Below are 22,904 nucleotides of genomic sequence, written 5' to 3'. Positions count from 1 at the left end.
TGTGTCCCAGAGTGTTGGTTTGAGTCAGTGAAAATAATAATGAAAGAAGGCACACTCTCCTAAGGGAATTATCATAACAGTGTCACTGGTTCCCTCCCTGTGACAAAAAAAAAAAGTGTGTTAGCATAATCAATGTTTGAGCAAGAGAGGATGAGAGAGAGAGAGAGAGAGGCTGCCATGCCTGCCTTGGATTCGTTGCCTCTCTGCTTAATTGGATCAAGTACAGACTTGCCTCTCTCGAATGCGCTGTGCTCAGCCTGGGAGCAGCTTAGGACATACCAGACACCGAGAGGGAGACCGAGAAAGAGGGTGAGGTGATAGACAAAGAAAGAAAGGACGAAAGGACGAGAGAGACCGAGGAAGACTGTGGGAGGGAAAGGGGTGTATCCCAGCTCTAGCCCGTCCTTCGTTGTGTGTGTGCGTGCGTGTGTGTCTGTGCACGCGCGCCTTCCTCACTCTGCTAATGATCACCCTCAGCGTCTCAGCTGAGAGGACGGGCACCTGCTGCTCCCGGATGATTCGCCCGGCACCGGCCGCCGCATGAGCATGACCAAGTATCGGCGGGACGGACCCAGCCGCATCCAGCCTGCGCCGCTCACACGGCAGAGTCCTCAGGTGAGCGCTCCGCAGCTTCTGCCCAGGGACTCCGCTCCATCCGACCATGCGGGAGGCGTAAGGAGGCACTATTCCATCCTCGGGCAGCATCTCGCCGCCGCATTGTGCTGATGCGCCTCTCTGCGGACTTCTGTGTTCCTGCCATCGGGGCATTTTTGCCATGTGCAGAACTGAAAGACGAGATCTGCCCTCCGGCACGGAAGTCTGCGCACTTCCCAGATGTTAACAAGGTTACCCCTGCGGCCGACTGAAGAGCATCTCGCCCTCCCTGCCCCCCGCTACGTGATCTGATAATGGAAAACATGCCTCGCTGCCGGCTGCTGCCGCTGGGCAATGCTCTGAGCTAGGGTCCAGGCGTCCGGAGAGCTTTGTCTGACAGGAAGTGCGTGTGCAAGGGAGAGAAGGGGGAGAAGAGGTGGGGAGAGAAGGAGGATGACAGAGGGAGTGCAGGAGTCCTCCGCCGGGCTGACCGCCCCTACTGGTTCTGCAGACGTCCCCAGAGTCCCGCCTGAAGAAACCCCAGAGACGGACGAGGAGGAGGCGACGGTGGCGAATGGCGCGGACGTTGCCGACGGTGATGCCGATGGCAACCGGGACTGCGGGCCCCTGGGCTTGGCGGCCCTGGCGGGAGCCTGCTGTGTTTGTGTAGAGGTGGAGCAGGTGCGCAGCTGCTTGCACTCGGAGAAGATCTGCATCCTCCCCATCCTGGCCTGCCTGCTCAGCCTGGCGCTCTGCACTGCTGGCCTCAAGTGGGTCTTTGTGGACAAGATCTTTGAATACGAGCCCCCCACCCACCTTGACCCCAAACGGATCGGCCAAGATCCTATAATCCTCGCTGATCCCACTCTAGGGCTACCGAAACAGACTTCTCACCCCAATGCCCTTTACCCCATGACCACTGCAGCAGTGGAGCCTGACGTTTTCCTGGAAGGTAAATCCACAGCGGTACCTTTTCAGCCCTCTTCTCCAAAAGTGACTCTTTACACCCCCACTTCTGCAGTTACCTCCCACAACCTCCCACAAACCCAACCTGGGACTCCCAGCACCCTTAAGCCTGGAAGGAGTCGTCTGCCCACCCGATACCCTCTGGAATCTAATAACATTCCTTTTGTAGAGCTGCCCCGTAAGTACCCCGCTTGCCGTACTGACATTACCGCGCCTCTCTGATGGTTTCCTGACCCCCTCCTCTGTATGTCATTGTGCCTCTTTGTGCTTGTGTAACAAATCACTGAATTGGATTCTTTTTGAGGCTCTGGCAGAGGTTATTAGGCAACAGTGTTTCCTGTGACCAGTTCCTCCAAACATGCTGCATCTTGTCAAGTGATGCATGTGGAACTGTGACTATGCCCCAAAGGCATTTAACATACCTGTGTGTGTACGCACGTACTAAACCCCCCCACCCAGGCGTCATGTCTTTGTAACCACCCGTCACAATCGCACCCACTAAAAGCATAAACATTGTAAGCAGCAAGGCAAACCACTGTTGCTACACATTCACTAATGAAGGTTTGCGTTTGCTTCATAAGAACTGTGTTTCTGTCAGGATCAGTAGCTGATAATGCTACGGTTCCACTGACTAAATGTGGCGGCCGTGGGAGACTTCCTCCCCATTTCAAGGTCAGAAACTGCTGGTGTCTAATTGATTCCCCTCCATCCCTGGGCTGCGGGGAAAGGCTATCCCGGTAATGCTATCTGCAGGCTAACTGCTCTCCAGCGTGACTTCTAAAGCTGTGAGAATGAGGGTGTCCGCCGGACTCGCCCTGCCCGCCCTCCCCCCTTCTTTTACTTTACCGCTGCTTTATGCTAGGTGACTGGTGGGCTACTTTGACCTACTTTGACCACCACCTTGTGGATGATCATTTGAGAGCACTCGGCCTAGATTTCTTTGGATGACTGTTTTGTGTGTCCTTTTTGTGTCCTATCATAGAATATATGAATATTGAATAGTAATATCATTAGAACACCAGTGTCTCTGTATTATAATAGTGTATTTAAATCACAAATGTTATATAAAAATATCTATATATTTATATTTTAGTGAGGGTAATGATATTAGGCTTTTAATATTTCCATTCCCAAAAATGTGTCTGTCCACTGCAGCACTGAAAGCACATCCCTTTTTAGGCTGTGTGATCAATGGTCCAGCCCTGAAATGGAAACGTGATCGGCTGCTTCAGTAATCTCACTCTAAATCAATACCCTGAGAGCAGTGCAGAGCTCAGACCAGGAAGTGTGGTGAAAGTGATAGCGTTCCTGTCGCTGTTATAGATGCAATGCCTGAATAGAAGGAAAGCTGCTTCCAGAGCCTTGTGTAAAGATGTAAATTGCGCATATATGCAGATTGTTTGTGTTCTGAGGTTTTCCCATTGCCCTATGGGCCAACTTAATACCCCCAACATCTTTTTGGAAGTTTCTCTTTCTCAATCCCTTATTTCTATTGTATTTATTTTAGCAAAATATTTTTGGGCTTGATCAACCAACTAAACCTATTGTTTTAATCATTACATTTCATTATGTTTTTCTGCATCTTTTAATGAATTTCTTTTTTTTTTTTTTTTCAGTTTGCCTTTTCTAAGTTAATTTAAATTAACAGAATTGTGCAAATTCTCCTTTGGGCTTAATTTGGCCATTGGAAAGCTTTTCATTAGATATTGTTCTCAGCAAAAACACTGTTCTCCACAAACAGTGTTTTAAGCGGTTGTTAACATAATGCCTCTACTAGTCTAAGGGGTTATCTTGAGATACTGAAAACCCCAGCATCACCAGAACCATCGATTTGAAACTATTTGTCCAACTTGCCGCATGATTTATCAGCACAAGTTATAAAGGTTTAACACCAGAGAGAATAACTTTATCCCAGATTAAATATGCTGTTTTTGTGAAATACTAATTTTGTTAACATCAGTACCCTGAGCTCGAGGGATGTTTGCAGATAAGTGATATAACATGGTCTCCATATTCTTAGGGGGTGACCAAGCATTGCTCATCAGTGTCATGCAGTTGGAAGGCCATGCTTCGTCATGCTGCTAGATTAGTCACTTGTCTAATGAATGGCTGACTGCTCTAATGCACAGCTGCTGCATGTCCGGGGTGCAACGCTGTGAGTTTCGGCTTTCTTACTGTCTGTCATTGTTCACATCTCTGTCCGTCAGTTTTTTTTTTTCCCTCCCCGTTCCTCTGCAAGAAACAATCACATCACTGGGGATCCTACCAGCCAGCCCTCATTTACTGAAGCTGTAAACCGCAGCGGAAATAAAAGCTGCTGCACTTTGGAAGTTGCTGTTTCACCATCTTTCCCACACCCTATGTGTAATTGGTCTGTCAAAAGGCTCTCAAATAAGATATATTCCATCCTCCATTTTATGGCTTCATAGGTTTTGTGCTACGTTCTTAAAGAAACAACATGGTCAGTCTAATCAATAGTACAGTGTATTATTATAATAGATTGATAGCTTGAACATTCTGAATCTGAATTATTCTCTTGCTGAGATTAAACAGAATAGTTTGAGGGAGAAAGGCTGGCAATAGCTACAATGGTTCATTCTGCAGGTCTCTATCATAATGTGGCTCTCTAACTGCTAGGCAGGAGAGGGTTTGTTAATAATGCATAGCAGTGAATTCATACGCAAGCTTCTATCGATTTGCTGTGTGCTTCAGCCACCTCTTGCTGCCTAGTTAGCTTTCATTTATTACCTGTAAGTCAGCTGAAACCGATAACACACTGATGTATGTGTGCCTGATGTGAGCTTTTCTTTATTTCTTTACCATCATGATAATATACTAACAAAAGACCCCTTCTTACACATAGCATAACTTGAAAAGCAGTGATGTGTAGTGTTGCACCATCTCAGCAGAACATTTTCAACTGCACTTGGTAGTTTTAGTTTCTTCACTTATTCCTGTTTGTCCTCTTGAAGACTGGTCTATGATCTGCTTTTGCTCTTTGTCCTACCATGTGTGGTATCTCTAAGATGTGATGCTGGATTCTTAATCAGAATCAGTAATTGAAAGAGCAACCCTTATCTAAACCTTTTCTTCCTGGGTTTCAGCAGCAAAACTGCAATCAAATGGAAAATGAGCTGATGAACAAGCCAGGTACATGCAGCATGATGGCCTCTGATGAACTAAGCTATTTTAAATATGATGTGGTAATGATTAAATAAGTATCCAAAGAATTAAAACAATGATTCAGTACATCATTATCACGTAGGTACTACTTTCTGAAACTCATTTAATGAAGGAATAACCGTGAAAACCCTTTTTATCTGCAAGAAATTTTTGGATGTTATACTTGGAATAGCTATGCTCACGTATCATCTGAACTCATTAGTTGTTGACCTAAAAATCTGTTTATTTCAGATTTTTCCCCAAATCTAACCGTTATATAATAATAAATAAGATTGTTATGAGATGAGCTGTTTAGCTCACAGTCCCTGCTGGTGGCCCTTTTTTATAGACCCATAAATAACCCGCTCTTGCAATTCAGCCTCATCAGTAAGTCTACTGGTGTCCTGCCGCACCACCGCCCTACAGCCCGCCTGCACGGCTAATTAAAGTCAGCGCTGCAGTATGTCTACTGTGTCGAGGGGTGCAGAGAAATCACACTGTTCTTGTCTGGAGTCTTGTGACTGGTGCTTGTGTCTTTGGGGGACTGTTCCTTCAGGTAGCCTCTTGGTGCATTAAATAATTCATTGCATTGATACAGAATACCGTAGATGACCCCGGGTACACAGAGTACCCTGCTAATTCAGATATATGCCTATGCAGGAGTTTTATGGGATGGTGTGAGATGCTGAGTAAGAACAGAAGTAAAAAAAATGATAAAGCTGTGGGAAGCTCTGGTGAGGTAAAATGTCATGGACGTTTCAGATGTTAATGCCCACATTATGCTGCAGGCAAATGTGTGGTCTGTGTTATACTCTATACATAAAGATGTACTCCCTCCCCTCCCCTCTCCTAAATTTCTCATTGGTCTCATTGGTCAAACTGAATTCGATGAATAGGTGTTTTTTTTTTTTGGGTATGCGGGGGGACGCGGTTGGGGTTGGGGGGCTAAGAGGGAAGACAACTGTGTCAACACTTTAAAACGGATGGAGAAGGAGGGTCCGTAAATGGGGCCATGAGGTTAATGAATTCATTATCATTATAGGAGAGGACCAGCTGAGGCGACAGCTTCTAATTTAATTGGCTGAAATTAAGTGACATCTGGCAGTTATGTTATTGACAAAGATAGCCACGCCGTTACATCTTTACCATTCTGGATGGATTTCGCTAATGGCTCCCTGTGTTCGATCCTTTGTCCTTGCTCAGTGACTCAGCAAATAGGCTGTCTGGTTTCCAAGTCTTTCCCATAATGTATGCTTAACCTTTTTGTGCATCCTGTCATTCATCTACTTGCTGCCCTTTGAAGAATGAATGTTGCAAAATGCTCAGTATTACATAAAAAAAATTACTTGTGAAAGTACACATTTATATATTTAGGAAAAAGTCACTGAGGATGGCATGGTTCCTAAATATATTAATGACAGGATGTCCTTTTGTCATTGTCATTTGTCACAGGAAGTCCATTACCTAATGGTATGTCACTTACGTCTGACCTGGGCTGAGCCTGCAGCTTGTTCTCTTGCAGAATAAAAATTCTTGTTGTGCTCTGTTGGTCTTGTTGAAGTAAAATGATAAAAGAACATTGTCACTAGACAATAAGACAGAACAGTTTAAGGATAAAGATGGTTGCCATCCATACAGTGAGAGTTTGCTTTTGAAATGTGACACTTAGAGCTAGAATTATAAAGTTTCAGTCCTTTAAAAAATGATCACTGACTAATGACCGTATCTGTGAAATTAAGTGATTGCCACAGTGCACACCACGAAATGTGTCCTCTGCATTTAACCCATCACCCTTAGTGAACAGTGAGCAGCCATGACATGTGCCCTGGGAGCAGTGTCTGGGAACGGTGCTTTGCTCAGTGGCACCTTGGCGGCTCAAGACTTGAACCAGCAACCTTCTGACTACTATGGTCTTAACAACATGATTAGTAATTTATATCTATAAATCACTGGACATTATTTGAACTCACTGAAAACATTTTAATACTGTTGCAGTAAGTAAATATTTGAATAGCTAATTCATTTATCAGGGTTTTCGCAGATCCTTAAAAAGTCTGAAAGTCTTAATTTTCTAAAATTAAATATCATTAAAAAGGACTAAATTCACTACAAAATCCAGAGTTTAAAGATTTCAAAAGTTCTGCAGATCCAATAAATCAAATGAAACAAGTTTTCAATCTGTCAGTAATCTGCAGCACTGCAGTACAGGGTGCACATGGAAATGATCAGGGGCAGTTTTGGTGCCCTGGTTATCACAAGCACACTTCAAAAATGGAGGGCTCCCTTCCTCCCCACAAATCTGCAATGTGCAACTACACACACACAAAAAAAATATATTTTTTTGGTTTATGCCCATGATATCGCCCATATCAAAAATCACCACTGGAAGTAGAACAAACCGAAAATAAAAAAATTGCAGTTGCTTGCTAGTGATTTGCTGCAGTACAGGTAAGTCTGTATATATCAAATAATAATATATTACTTAAGATAAATATTGTATTTTAGAAGCGCATTTGGCCATCACAATGTCTGCCAAGAAACACTTTGGCCCTTGGATAAATTTAATTGATGCAGGCTCTTATATTTGATGAATGTGGTCTTTAAAAGTCTTAGATTTCATTTTACTATTTTTACTTACATTTTTTTACATTTCACTATCAATCTTATTTTTGGAACAAATAGAGCCATTAGAACAGAAATAACCATATGCTGTATTTTTTAAGCTTTGGTGGTTGCCCATTGCTAAACAAAAGTAGGTGCATCCACTTAGGCTTGACTACTATAATAAAGGAGGACACTCACATGGTGGTTTGAATGCATGTGGACAGGGGGGGAACATTAGTGGTAATTATGATGTGGTACATAAACCACTAGGAGAGTCAATTACTGAAACTCCGTCCATGAAGATCCTCTTACACTATATCTGCCAACCACATGTAGAGTGTTTCCTGGATTGTTTTATCTCTGTCCAAAAAGCCTTCAGTGACAGTAATACATTTACATAACCATGAAGCAGGTTCAAGTGCCTCATAGAGAAGCATTGATTCACAACATGGTACTAGTTATGCATTATGTACTAGTTATGGTAAAACTAATCTTATTGTATTTATTTCTGTCTTGGAGTTTGGGCAAGTCCATGGCTAGAAGATGCTTGAAAGGTCAGAAAGGTCAGAGTCTTTTTTATAGATTCCCAGTTTCTCTCTCACTCACACACAACCTCACACACACTCAAACTGTGCACTGTTGGGAGGTTATAGCGCATTAATGAGAAATCGTCACCTTGTCTGTACACACAGAATTATACTTCATTGCAAAGTTAAATAATGAATTTATTATTTTTATATAAAATATAATGAGTACAGTTCATCAGTATAACTTTGATTTGCTCCCTGGGTTTAAGTCTTAGCACTAATACACCACAATATTATGTCAACTTGATAAATAGACTACAAGAAACATGTTTTTCAGAACAGCTTCACCCCACATGATCTTGTGAATGACAGCATTTCTGCACTTCACCCCCAATCCACTGTGGAGTCCACTATAATATTAATAATATAGTAAAATATGCCTCTTGAGAGGCATATCATGCAACGACTTACATCAATGAGCAATGATGTCCCCTCAGCATACCCATTATTTATTCAAACCTCCAAATTGTCTTGATTTGTATATTTGCCTTGTCTAATCCTGGTTCATCTACTAATCATAACACCCTGTTTCTGTTTTACCATGACGTATTCATATTATGACCTGTTTTTGTTTAATAGCATATATCAGATATAAAGGTGGAGCACAGCTAATTCTGTTTAACAGATCTAAGGGCCATCCCTAAATATGAATTGTCATTAAACAAAGCTTTTTAAAGGTGGGTTTTGTAGAACAATGGGATGTTGGTGTTTCTTGAGTTTGTGAACATCTAATTTATATAAGGCTGCTGATATATGAACCACACAGTTCAGTTGTTGGGACATTTATAGCCAGATGTTGTACGCACATGTTCCCTTTAAAAGGAAATAGATTAATTTGCGTTGCACTCATTCTAAAGTTGTCTGAGTGCATTTGAATAATAAATCAAACTTCCAGAATCTGCCCTCAGCAACATTTTCCTTTATTCATTAGGACCACTCTAGACTCTGCATGACAGGCCTTAATGATACTGCAGAACATAAACATGCATGTAGTGACTACGTATTAGACATGCATTATTTTTGTGGAAATTCACATGTGTATTACTGTTCTGTATTATAACTTCTGTGATAACTCATTTGGGGTTACAGTATTTTGCTGTTTATTTTGTCTTATTTCTTTTTTTTTATATATAAAATTTCTGAAAGTTCTGTGCATAGGCCAGGAATACTTGAGAGGTGAAGCTCAGTGCCATCTTCCAACAACAGGTAGCATCATCCAGCACTGAAATCACACACTGTCATATATAAATGAGCTTTCTGCATTGTCTATGCTTTTATGAATCCTGAAACAGTAGCCTAGCATACAGCAAAGCAGGACAAATTATGTTATCACCAAATTTTCCCACTATTTGTTTAAGGAGCATATATGAAAAGTTAAACCACAGAAATAAATGCACAGTGGTTGTGCACTGAATCATTATCCATCATGTTGAAGCACATTTTCGTGGCTCAGCAATTATGGGTGTAACACCTTGCCTACTGTGACCAATGAAAAAAATGTGATCAGATGAAGACTCAAACATCACATTTTATAGTGATCATAAAATATCTATATCTCTATCTCTTGATGTACCTCCAAAATCTATGTGTGTGTATGTGTGTATAATCAAAATCACTTGTCAATCAAAACAATTTGTGATTTCTACCTTAATGTGCATCTGAGCCGTAGTGGAGATGAAGTGAGTTTTATTATATATTATTAAATTGTTTGTGATTATTCAGTCCAGGACTGATTAATGTTGAATGGCATGGTTGAATAAGCAGGTGACACGTGTGACAGTTCTGGGACAGGTACAAGGGATTGGTGTATCATTTGACTGGTTGTGCAGATGTTGTCATCATTTCACTTTTAATGGGAAATCTGTTTGCACCATGACATTTAATGTATTATTAAAAACATCCCCAAAACAATGAAAAGGTTTATGATTTCTAAACTAGAGGTGAAATTTGATGCTTTAGAGTGTGTCTTTTTTCATATGTACATAAAACATAGCTATAATTTTTTTGAAGGAAGGAAACTGAATTTGCTAAATATAGCAGGTATTTGTTTTCAGAGTTATTGGTTATGCATAGAATAGTTATTTCAGGAAGGGTTTGATCTAACAGGCTAGTAAAAACAGTGGGGTTGCTGAGGTTACCAAATGAGCTGTAAAAATCCCATTCAGGACAATGTAAAGAGCATGAAGAGGCCAAGCTGTGATTGGGAGAAACCAAGTGGGAGAAGATCCAAGTGTATTTACCGAAGTGCAGCCAGGGCAAGATATCTTCTCTTTGGATAAATGGCACTCTTTTAGGCATTTGTTGTAGAAAATCAAGAAACAAGCTTAGCTTGAACAGAATGTGTGAAATGGATTAAGTTGAATTTGGTGGTCTACAGGTAATAAGACCTGGGATGCAGCAGAGAAAAGTGTGCACTGAAGGCGCCGTAACTGTATTTTAAGATTTCCCTTTGCCCTCAGAGGCATGTTTATGCAGTGACAGTATGGTTTACCATTTTTAAAGGCCATTATGTTCCTTTCCGTAATGGACCTTTTTTGCAGCAGAGGCCCTTAAATTTATCCCTGAAGCAAAGTTGTCTACTTAATCAATGGCAAGAGGTATTTTAAGAAGAATCAATTCTCTTCAAATGTGCACTTCATGACTTGCCAACTTTATTTCCGTACATTTAGCATTGGGCTGGACATAAAGCTCTTTCAGAAATGATCATAATATTGTAAAATACATCTTTCTAAAATGTACAAATCTGTAAAATATGTCAGGTGGTTTTCGGTTTTTCGTATTATAAGTACTTTTGCCTAAATATTTTACTGATTTATGAAGTCTGATTTACTGCACTGATTATGCCTAATGGAATTTGAAAAACTGTTAATTACAATAAGTGTAACATCACAATAGTCACATTAATGACCACATGAATGCATGATCCCCATACTTTTGGTTTTATTCATATGTAATATTTGCATCTAACATAACAAGATGTAGCAAGCAGAAGAGCGTGGAGCTTTTGTGATTTAATTTTTAAGTGCAGTAAAATAGAAGAAAATGTTCTGTAGCATGTGTGTGTGTCTAAGCACTGTGTTTTATTTATATTTATGCAAATAAAGCTCTGTAGAGGTTTGTAGCTACATTTCATGTTTTTCCTCAGTTATCTGCAGCACTCTACATGTAGAAGTTGTGCTTGTTCTGGTGTATGTACATATACACATGCCTCTGAATCTGGTAATTAGTCAGCTTGCTATTAACACTTCTATTAACTTTTTTGCTGTTCCCAAACCTGTCCAGTCAGAAGGGTCTTTGGTTTGAACAAGACCCAGGAGCTGTGGGCCTGAGGCTTGAATTAAGAGAGCAATCAGGCCCTTCATCCTCTCTAATGACCAGACAGATTTGTGGGAGAAGGCTGCCCTGGGGACTCCGTGCTGGCTGCAGCATTGCCAAGCCATCCATCTCCCTTTCGCCTGCTGTTTCCGTGTGCTGGGATTAATACATTTGAAGAACATTTTTATGCTCAGACACTGATTAAAGCCTGTAGGGTCATTGTTCTTAATATTGTTTTCCAGTTTAGGGTATTTTGGAGCTTTGTCCTCTTGCTGTAGTGTTATCAGTGTGAGGTAGAGAATAAAATGAAAATTTGTACTTTTCATCTGGATACTATCACTGATCGTCTCTGACTGTGCTGTCAGTAGGATGTGGGTTGCGCTACCAGTGCTGCTTACATGCTGTGCTTAGCAAGAACTTACTGGAATAGAGGATGTCGCCTCAAGGCACTTAGGATAGTGCCTTAACAGGAAGGATTGTTTTATTTGAGTGCAATTTCCTAAGCAGTGGATACATTCAACACACCAGCATTCTTTGTGGGTTAACAATATCCCTCAAAACTGGAATATTATCAGTAATTACACTATGACCAGCGCACACCAATTTCTATTTCTCACAGCATAGCACGGAATTGTTATTAAAACAGTGAAAGTTTGAGATTGAGGGTGCGCTGAAAAAATTCAGCTGTAAGATTCAGCTTCTCCCCTGCAGACACGGGCTTATTCAGAGTGAAATAACATCTGACAGCCTCGGCTGTCATCTCTTGGGCAGGATGCACCTGAAAAGCTGCTGGCATCATTCTTCAGGTTGTGCAGCAGGACTGCAGCAAACCTGAACAGGAAGATCGTGGCTACAGATCCTTGGCTGTGGCCGACCTGTAAAAACCTGTAAAACCTGGAGATTTGCTTTTAGCTTTTAACTTTTTTTACGATGTAACAGAAACATGGTATTTAGCATTTTGTTAGTCAAATGGGCTAAATATAAATCAGAAACTATTTTTTAATTGTCTAGTATGTTTAAGTTTTTAATTCATTAGATTGTTGTCTCAGATATTAATTCAATGTGGATACTGTTAACAGTACAATTCTTCTGCAAAGCCTGTTGAATTTCAGTCTTAACTAACAAATATCAGTTTGCCTTAGAGAAAGTAGGCCACGTATTTAACACTGGTTACCTGTGGCTGACCCCAAGGATTTGTTTCAGGTCCTTTTCTTTTTTCATTTCATGCTGTCTGTGACATTTATAGCTTTCACATGTCCTGCAAACTCATGGATATCTGCAGTGACTCCCTCAGACATAAACTGAATGTCAATAGACACAGATTTCTTTGTTGATTAATTTTAAGTTAACAAACAAATTAACAGCCTTATATCTTTAATTCCAGCATTTTTCTTGAATGCTTCATTTAGTTTGGCTTTAATCTAGTCTTCCTTACATGACCTGGATCTGTGTTCAGACAGACTGCAGATAGTCACGTGTGAGCCTCATACAGTCTGTAAAAACTGCACAGTATGCATGCTCTCTCCAGGGTCCTCGCCTCTGAGCATGTGATGGATGGTATGATGGATTCCTGCGCCAATGCTGCTGTTCATTGGCTGATCACACACATGCTGGTGCAGTGCATTGTGGTGCCCTTGAGTCAGACAGGGTAAGGCTGGGGCAGCAAATGGCATTAAAATGCTGGAGCAGCAAAAAAAAAAAAAAGCCCTGCCTCGAGGATGAGGACGAGACTATTGGCAACGGACCATCATGCGGCGTCTCTGCAACCCGGGGTCTTGGGTTTCTGTTCACCAGCAAAAAAATTGAAATGGAAGGCAATCGATCTGAACCATCAGCCAGTATTGAGGAAGGAGGGAATAGTCTAGCTCAGCGCTGCTGCATTGAAACCAAAAACCCAGAGCCGCCTCAAATATAGCGCCAACCAGCGACCTACACATGCTTCAGGGTGCCAGGACTGACATTCATCATTTCCAGTGCAGTTTTTTTCACCTCTGATACTCAAATTCACTTTTCACTTTTTCCTTTCCTTGTCTGATATCTCCAGGCTGCTCCTGGTTCTTATAAAGACAAACAACAGCGACACATCTCTGTACCTGTAGTGGTTCTGTTCCCCATTTGCTATCTTCAGTGTTCATAGGCCGTTGTCTCGGCTACTGTGCCTTTCACCTTGAGGAAGGCACAAAGTTTCTCCATAGTTTTGATTCTTAAAGCACTTTGTGAATAGGAACATGTATGGTTTAGTTTGATGTTGTTCTCCTAACTGTTTATGATGAAGCTGCGGTAGAAGCATGAGGAAGGGGGGGAAATAATTCAATTTGGCCATCAAGAGCTATTTGTTACACTGTCAATTATTCAGCCAATGTCTGAGAACAGCAGGACAGCCTGTGGAGATTAAACAGAGATTAAATTTGCTCGGAAAGGTAATGCCACTGAGCATGTGTGTGACTACCTGATTGAGACCCATGGAACGGTCGCAGCATTTCCGTAACAATCTGTGACTCGGTAAATCAATTGTCTCTCAGGAAGGAGACACTGTTGCCCATTGGACGTCGTCTGCAGTCCTGTGGGTCCTGTGGTCAGTGAAGGGATGTATTGGGGCGGTGACGGGATACAAGCTGCATGAGGAAAGCCTTTTATGGCCAGAAGCCTCTTATGGTCATCACCTGCACTTCCTGCATGTGTTGACGTGAAGGGAGGCATTAATATGGCTGCTCACTCTTCTGCCATTAGAAGAGCTGTGAGGGATGGTTCTGCAGCTGATTCACCAGCATGCCGTTCCATTTTCTAGTCCTAATCAACATTAATCAGCCGAGGCCGTGCGTGTGTATCCATACGAGCGAGGTGACATGTTTGTCACAAAAGTAATCTATCGTCTGGCAGATACCTTGATTACTCTCCACGTATTTGTTTATTAGCAGCAGCGATAAACTCATTCCACCCCCTCGATTCCTCCCCGGTCCGAGTCATTATGACGTCCACTTTTGCGCACAGCTGCGTAGAGACTTGCCAGAAGTGACGTCTGGATGAGGCCGAGGCTTTTTCCCTGTGTGGTAGGGAAAGAGAGATTTGTGCTGTGGAGGTGGATGCCAGGGGGTGGGGGTGTGAGGAGGAGGGGGGGCAGTGCTTATTTAAAATGTTTAAGAGACTTTGACTCTTCTCACTCCGGATGGGGCCGTTAGTCCAGCGTTTGCTTTAGAGGCGAAAGTGCTCGGGGAAAGAACATTGATCTTTTTTGGGAGAAGCCGGTCTTTTTGTGCCTTTGGGCAGGAGAGAGGACATGCGGCTCAGCACACCTACACCTTTTACCAACAGCACAGGTGAGGGCACTGGCCACTGGGACATTACTTTACTTTACCAAAGTTTGGATGAATGGATGTAGCTTCTGCATGGATTCTGGATTTTGGTCATTTTGAACCCGGGTCATATTCATAGAATAGCAAATGATTCCTGAGCCTGTTAGATTATATAGCTGTGTTGTGAGAGGCATGCTATTTGCTCTGCTAATTTTCTTTTTTCTAAAAACTGCTGGAGATGCATTTTTTATTTAAAAGTTACTTTGCGGTCTGCAGCGATTTGAAATACACCAGCAGCAAAGACACTTCATGATTCTTTTTAGCCATGCATTTAGAGAAGGGCAATGTAATATGTTCCATTGACTTGCTCAATGGAACAATTTCATAAATATTGTTAATTTTTTAGATCTTCATCTGCAGGGGGATTATAAGAATGGTGAGTATTCTTCTTAAGATGATTGGAAATGGTAACTGTACTTCAGTACCTGAAATACAGCAGCCACCCGGTTGGTCATATGAGTTCAGCTTGTGAGCGTTCTGAATATGAATGAGATTCCTCTGAGCTAAGTATTCCTCTCCCTCCATCTCTTTGTTCTTCTGCAGCTGCCACCAGCACCACACCCTCCCTCAAGACGTCCAGCCACGTGGCTCGATGCAGCGACAGTGAAAAGAGCTACTGCGTGAACGGTGGGGAGTGCTTCACCCTCGAGTTAACTCCGGGCACCACCAAGTTCCTCTGCAGGTAGGACCAGAGTCCACACAGATTGCTGCAGTTTATTGCAGAAATAATTCAGCATCTTATAGGCGTCTTATTTCATCTAGTTCAGACTGGGAGGGTGTGTGTGTGTGTGTGTGTGTGTGTGTGCGTGTGTGTGTGTGTGTCAGGAGACATCCTCCTCCTCTCCCCAGACTTTTTGGATGTCTGCTTCATGTCTCTCTCACTGTCTGCACACCATGGAAAAATTTGCTTACAGTGGGTTCACTATTAAAGAGATTTGGTGCAAAGCCGCGGAAAAAGAAAATATTGACAGATATGGTTCTGCGTCATTGCAGTATGAGAGACCCAGAGAACCCAATCCTCAGCGTCATCCTGCACCAGCGCCAGCAGCCGCACATTCAAGGCATCTTCTGTCAGATCTGTAGCGTGAGATGCTTGCAGCTGGATGCGTGGCGTTGATGCGAGACGATAACTCCGCCCCTCATTATCCGCCGCCCTGTCGGCCGCATGCAGCCGCAGAGGCGGCGTAGCATCAGAGAGTTCACTGCGGCTCTGCCTCGTATCCCTGCCGGGCTTGACATTGCCAAGGATACACTTTGGCCTGGTGCCATCCAATACATAAAAGGCACACTTAGCATCCGGCGAGAGATTGCGTTTCATCTTAAATACTTCAGTGACTAAGCAGAAAAAACAGCTGCTGCCAAGGGCTTTTGTTCTTTGCCCATTTGAACATCTATTTTTCTATTTAGCTAGTTAGCTAACTAACTAGCCATCAGTCTTTTTGTCCTTGTCTCACTCGCCATTATTTTGTGCTCAGTCTTCTTCCGCGCTGTATGAGCGGAAGTCAGTGAATTGAGCTGAAGCGAGCTGCCTGTCGGGGGTCCGCTGGGAGCAGGAATTGCTGACGTCTCGGCAGCGTAGCTGGAGATCTGTAACGACCTTACAGGAAGATGTATTCTGACACCGTGGGTTGTATATATAGAGAGCGTAAGAAACGTATGCTGCAATTTAACCAGTGTGGGGTGATTCTGACAATGAATTTGTCATTATTATAGTTATTATTATTTATAGTAGGATTTTAGCAGTATTCTATTTAGCTACCAGTACAATTAATTAGGATAAAGTACAAAATTGACAGTTATCAAATTGCCACAAGATATCTGAACTAAAAACATCTTAAATCTGTTACATTGATTTAATATCCACTTTCTGTGTAATAAAATATATTCATGATTTATCTTTGCACACATACAGTTCACTATGACATTAAGAGCTGATTAGGATGTGTGCTAATGTACATATAATCAATAAATCCACAGCTGCCCATCTGAAAAGCTTAATATCAGTTTGATCTCCTTGGAATGAGTTCTGCTCCTGCTTTTCTTGACCACTGAATTCAGCCTATCCCGCCCATCTTTCTTGTGAAATGTGTCTCTGTGTTCCTCCCTCCTTCCTTCTTCTGCTCTGGGAGAATTACATGGAGGCAACGAGCAAGGGCACAGAACAGAGCGAGAGGAGATGGGTTAGGGATAGAATTAGACAGGATGGAGGGTAAGAGAAGGGGAGAGCTTCCCAGCTGCTAAGACCCCATAGAGGCACAGCTGGAGTGGGTTGGAGTCCGTGTCTGTCACGCCACAATATCCACTTCAGCGGGGCTTTACTCACTCTTGCTCTGTCATCAGTCAGCAGATGGCCTGCTGAAATCCAGCCACTGGAACAAGACTTTCTTGGCCCGCAACCTTTATTTTTAATCCTTCTTTAGACAGACACAAAAGACTGCCCTGAGTGAAAGAGCTGAACCGTCACTTAAAACCGCTGTCTGCAGATCTAATGGCTTTAAACACTTCCTGTAAGTAATACGAGGTGTGCTGGAACACGGTCTAATCTGTATTTACCAACTCAGAGCCTGTGATTTGCTTTATCTACCACTGCAACACAATTCAAAGAGAAATGCCAATGTATTGATAAATACATTTAATCAAATGGTAAGTAGGTTGCATATGGGATAACAGCATGGAACCTAAGGACAGCTTGTGAGTTGACTTTCTTGTGAGCTGTTTGAAAAATAGTCCAAGGCTGGATTAAACATTGTCCATCACTTATAAAGATGCAATATGCATTACGCTTTTTAATTAAATATTAATATGGAAGATATTTACAGTTGTGGCCAAACGTTTTGAGAGTGACACAAATGTTGGCTTTCGTTTTTTACTATGGCAATTTGCATATACTCCAGAACGTGATGAGATGAATTGGAAAAGTCCCTCTTTGCCATGAAAAGGAACTTTTGCAGACCCAAAAACCCATTTCCACTGCATTTTAGCCCTGCCACAAAAGGCAGGGAGAGTTCAGAGTGCACCAGTGCAGAGCTTGCTCAGGAATGACAGCAGGCAGGTGTGAGCGCATCTGCATGCACAGTGAGGCGAAGATTTTTGGAGGACGGCCTGGTGTCAAGAAGGGCAGCAAGGAAGCCACTTCTCTCCTAAAAAAAACATCAAGGACAGACTGATATTCTGCTGATAATCACAGATTGAACTGCCGAGGACTGAGGTAAATGAAGCCCCTTTTCAAATGAAGCCCCTTTCTGATTGTTTGGGCATCTGGAAAAATGACTGTCTGGAGAAGAAAAGGTGAGCGCTACCATCAGTCCTGTCTTGTGCCAACAGTAAAGCATCCTGAGACCATCCATGTGTGGGGCTGCTTTTCCTCCAGTGGGAGTGGGCTCACTCACAATTTTGCCTAAGAACACATCCATGAATAAAGAATGGTACCAAAACATCTGCCGACAGCAACTTCTCCCAACCATCCAAGAAAAATGCTTTTTTCAGCAAGATTGAGAACCGTGCCATAAGGCCAAAGTGATAACTAAGTGGCTTGGGGAACAAAGCATTGAAATTTTGGGTCCATGGCCAGGAAACTCCCTGAACCTTAATCCAATCGAGAATTTGTGGTCAATCGTCAAAAGTTGTCTTCTGCTTTCAACCATCACCCTTCGTGAGCAGTGGGCAGCCATGAAAGGCGGCCGGGGAGCAGTGTGTGGGGACGGTGCTTTACTCAGTGGCACCTTGGCGGTTTGGGATTTGAATCGGCACCCTTCTATTATCGTTTCCTTACCTGCTAGGCCATCCACTGCCCCACTGAAGCAGCAAACTTTTGTGAACTTTTGCCCATGACTTTACATGCTTAAGATGAATATCAAAAAATGTATCCCTGGTGGTTGTTGCCCTCAACTCCTCATGGTTATGCCCCATACCCATACGTCCTGTGATAGTGAGTGTGTGTTTGTGTATGCATGCATGTCTGTCTGTGTGTGTGTGTTCAGTGTACAGTGCTGTGCATCTCACCCCCTCTCCCCCCTCAGGTGCCCCAGGGGATACACTGGGAATCGATGTCAAGCCACAGTGCCCGTGAGAGTGATAAAGCCAAAACGTATGTGCCTTCTCAGAGGAGCTCAAAAACAAAACCCCAAACCGCACGTGTCATCTCTGGTGTTTCCCTTTTTTCCTTTATCTCTGATCCGACAACGTTCCAATCACCGTCTTCCTCCTGCTGCGGGCCGCAGTCCTCTTGTCCGGCGTGAGGCTGCGCTCCGCTCCGACAGCATCACACCAATGCTGATTTTAACCCGATATTGAACCTCCCTCCCCATCTGCTTGTGTGGCTCAGAACTGATACCCCAGTTCTGACTGCATGCTGTTTGGCAGCTAATCCATGTTAAAATGGCCTTGATTGTGCTTTTTTTTTTTTTTTTACACCTAAAAAAATTGAATTAGGGTGGGAGTGTCAGACAGTTGAAAAAAAAAAAGCATGGTCTGCGAAAGGTGCTGATTGGGATGGTTCTGTTTCAACGACCAGGCATGTCGTAACAAACGTGGGCAGTTTGTGAGACATCCTTGTTGTGTCATTCCCCTCCGCCAGACAAACACCAGGGATGCACATGGGTCTTGGGAGATTTCGGGTTGGAAAACTCACTCCTTTTTTTCTCTCTGTTTTTCTGTCTGTCTCTCTCTCTCTCTGTCTTTCTGTCTGTGACTTTTTGTTTCCCTCTCAGGTGCCCAAATGAATTTACTGGTGATCGCTGTCAAACCTACGTAATGGCCAGCTTTTACAGTACGTCTTTTTTCCCATTTCCTGTGCTTGGTTTGGAGCATGCTCAGTCAATGCTACTTGCTGTTGCTTCATTTCTCTCTAGGGGACTGTAGAGCAGAATAGTATTGAGTTTTGTGTTTCTTTTTAGTTGTGTGTTTGTTTTTTTTTCACCATTATCTGCTCCTTGCATGTATAGATTTTGACGTAAATTAATGATCAACTAATGACAGCTTTGTTGTGTACACTGTGTGTGCATACATCAAAAAAATTAATAATTTGTCACTAATCAAATGTTTGATGATGCACATATCCAAATAAATTGTATAAAGTAGCTGTACTTGGCAGCATGGTATGTGACAGACGTCATCATCATCTTACAGCATTGCTGTAAGTCTCAGGTCATATGTTGTAGCTCTAATGGTTGCACCAGATAGAAATGGTTGCAGCCCTTTTGATGTGACTGTATGGCAGAAGCCCTGCTGAGCGGCTGCTGACTCACTTCATCTGAAACAGAGATCGAGCAAACAGAGCAGTGAAATGAGTGATGTTAATCATCTTCATTTAGTCAGTGTCTTAAACATGAAAACGCACTACATAGGACAGAGAATGCTGCTTTAATGCTGACACTCCCTCCGTCTCCTCAGATATTGCTTCAGTCATTCATCTTTTAGACTTTATCAGACCAGACTAGTTGGTTTTAATCGATCATGAGTCTTTTTTGCACTTTCAGATAGAACTGAGGCTTGTGGAGTGTCACATAACCCATGAGCATGGACATCAGTAAACATCATCAACGCACGGTCAAAGGGAGTGCATTTAGAGTAAAATTAGGACATTTCACCTTCAGCCATACCCCACATTATATAAGGGCCATGCTGTGGTCTGTGGACTGGATGAGACAAACTCCAATCAGAATAGATTCTGCTAAATACTAATTGTTGAATGAGCAGCTTTGCCTTTTAATAATTTACTAGTGTCAGTCAGTAACAGTGTTGCCAGAAAAAAGCCCCAAAACACCCACAAAATAAAGAATTCTGCTGGCACAACTACTTACACAATTAAATAAGAAATAACCTATTCTCAACATGAAAATACCAATTCTTGACATCCTCAAATATCAATTTCAAAATTCCTGATCTGGCAACACTGGTTGTTAAATCAAATTAGACCTGACTTAAAATGCAGGGTAGCTCGTTTTACGACATGCCAAGGCTATATATTCCACATTCTGACAACCAACTAGCTGACAGCATCTGCCAACTGTAGAGCTGTGTACCCACAACATGACAGGCTGCATGAGTGACCGCATGCTTAACAAAACCAAACAGAACCCCGGCAGTGTTAACAGATGGAGCCTGTCCAGCAGTAATGCAAGCATAGTGATGTTTGCATGTGCATGCCATTGTGATGAGATGATTAGGAGTTGCTAGAGGACTACCAATTAAAATTAATACAATTTTATTGTAACAACAATACATTTATATTGATAGAACATAATAATATACATGTTATTATATACATGCATTATAGTCATATATATATATGCATTCAAATTCAAGTTTCTGTGGTATATTTGTAGATTTAGTAATGTTCCTCAGATACATCAGATTTTTTTTATTTCTGTATTGTTCCATAATTTAATTTAAAGATGTGATTTGCTGGACCAGCCATATAATTCCACACCACTCTTTATATAATCCAGTGATTTTTAATTAAACAACTGTTTTTGTTTGTTTGTTTTTGTTTTGTTTTGTTTTGTTTTTTTCTTTCCTTTTGTCACCTCTGCCTCGGCAGAACATCTTGGGATTGAATTTATGGGTATGGATTGTTCCTTCCTCTTAGTTTGCAGATGTAGGACTAGAAGCTTGAGCCCTTTATTCTTCAACTCTGGCCAGTTCTATTGTGTTTGCGAAGGGATCATACAGCCATAACTTGAAGGGGAAACATTCTTACCGTGTTTCCCGTAAGAGTATCTCTCAGATGTGCGCTGATATTGTGAGGCCATGGGCCATTTCACGTGCACTGTACCTCAGCAGTGTTTTGGCTGAATTGGAGGCCTACCACATTTGGAACTAAGAACCGCAATGCACGATACCTCGGTGGAAATCAAGCTCATCTGTTTTTCCATCAGGTCCATCCACAAAGTGGATGTCACAAATTCAAAGTGCTCATGAGCCACTCCCTCGCCCAAAAAAATTAGGCTTAATCTTAAAGCCAAAAGTCACATCAGTACTGTGTGTGTATTTTTGTGTGCGTGTGTGTCAGTATGTGACTGCCACTGTCAGGGAGGTCTAGTTGTGGCTATTAAGGAAAATGGGAATCATTAAAATGTAGCAAACCATGAGATTAGTGGCCAATTATTGAGATTTGAATAAGGTCATTTCATGGACGGCCTCCAGCAGTCAGGCCCTCGTCCAGAGTTGAGGGTAGCAGTTATGCTGTATGGACCGATCCCTTCAGCTTTCGCTATTGCCTGTCCTGTCCCCCCTGTGCATTCCCACAATCCTTAGCATCTTTTCCCTGCCCTCTTTAACGCATGCTGTGCCATGACATATTCCCCATCCCTCCTCTCTTTTCACTTCTGTTCATCTGATCCTGGTTTTATCTGTGAAACCCTTTTGTCATCATTGTCATTCTCTCACATTGTGAAATAAATAATGTTTGCTGTCTGTTACCAGACTAGGATTAATGATCACTGCAGTCAAAAACAGTGACTGTTTTATAGCACAGTTTGCTCACAGGACATATGATGAAGATTCAACCTCCACCAAACACAGCTGACTAACGACAATTAACAACAGAACCAAAGCATGTTCATCTGCTCCTGTATATCCATTCCTTAATTTTCTTTTATGATCCTCCTTACACCAGAGAATCATTCTTGTTCATTCCACTGACCCTTTTCCAAAGGGTTTTACATCCTGTGAGCAAACAATGTTATTCCATATTAACATGTCAGTATTAACATGCAATGTTTGATGCATGATAGGATGAACTGTGAATCAACCTGCATCTACAGTAGCCGTAGCCTTGACCTTAGTTAAATGCATTGCTGAGGATGCAGTCAGTGTCATTTATGATGAATTGATTAGTTATGACTGACCTCAACCCTCCTCGTGTTCCCTGTGTTCTCTGTAGAAAGGCTCTGTGTGAGATCAATGTGTATTTCCTCTCCATTGACTCAATAATGACAAATGTTCACTAATGAGATTGCAGTCTGCAAGCACTTACAGTATGTGTCCATGAATAGACGTCCATTAATGAAAGAAGCATAGGCGTGTGTGTTTGTGCGTCAGTGTGTGTATGAGCGCACGCATGCGGGTTTTTGGATTGACCAGAATGTGCTCTCCTCTCTTCCAGAAGCTGAGGAGCTCTATCAGAAACGAGTGTTGACAATAACAGGAATCTGCATTGCGCTTCTAGTGGTTGGAATTATGTGTGTGGTAGCCTACTGCAAAACAAAGTAATTCACGTTTACTTCTGACCTTGTGAACGATTGCCATTTTCCCCCCTCAATTAATCTGAATTCGCCACCAAGCATCTTACTGACTGTACTCTGCTGTCTCTCCGTTCTGT

The 22,904-nt window shown here is 42.3% G+C and overlaps 1 protein-coding gene across 15 annotated transcripts in view; it reads left to right on the top strand.

Annotated features, from left to right (window-relative positions):
• The window catches only part of nrg1 (neuregulin 1), a 68,274-nt gene that overhangs the window by 41,310 nt on the left and 4,060 nt on the right, over window positions 1–22,904 (top strand). For 2 of the 15 annotated variants that reach the window (XM_028971313.1, XM_028971320.1), the window contains exons 4-7: window positions 15,125–15,263; window positions 19,291–19,349; window positions 21,123–21,146; window positions 22,689–22,791. In XM_028971313.1, the coding sequence (XP_028827146.1) occupies window positions 15,125–15,263; window positions 19,291–19,349; window positions 21,123–21,146; window positions 22,689–22,791 (325 nt within the window). Of the gene's footprint in view, window positions 1–236; window positions 1,739–14,369; window positions 14,546–15,124; window positions 15,264–18,600; window positions 18,669–19,290; window positions 19,350–21,122; window positions 21,147–21,170; window positions 22,561–22,688; window positions 22,792–22,904 lie in introns of those variants that run through there. The other 13 variants (XM_028971317.1, XM_028971319.1, XM_028971322.1 and 10 more) reach the window with 13 other exon arrangements.

This window comes from Denticeps clupeoides, chromosome 3 (assembly GCF_900700375.1).
Source record: "Denticeps clupeoides chromosome 3, fDenClu1.1, whole genome shotgun sequence".
Lineage (NCBI taxonomy): Eukaryota > Metazoa > Chordata > Actinopteri > Clupeiformes > Denticipitidae > Denticeps > Denticeps clupeoides.
This window is presented reverse-complemented; position numbering and strand designations above follow the sequence as displayed.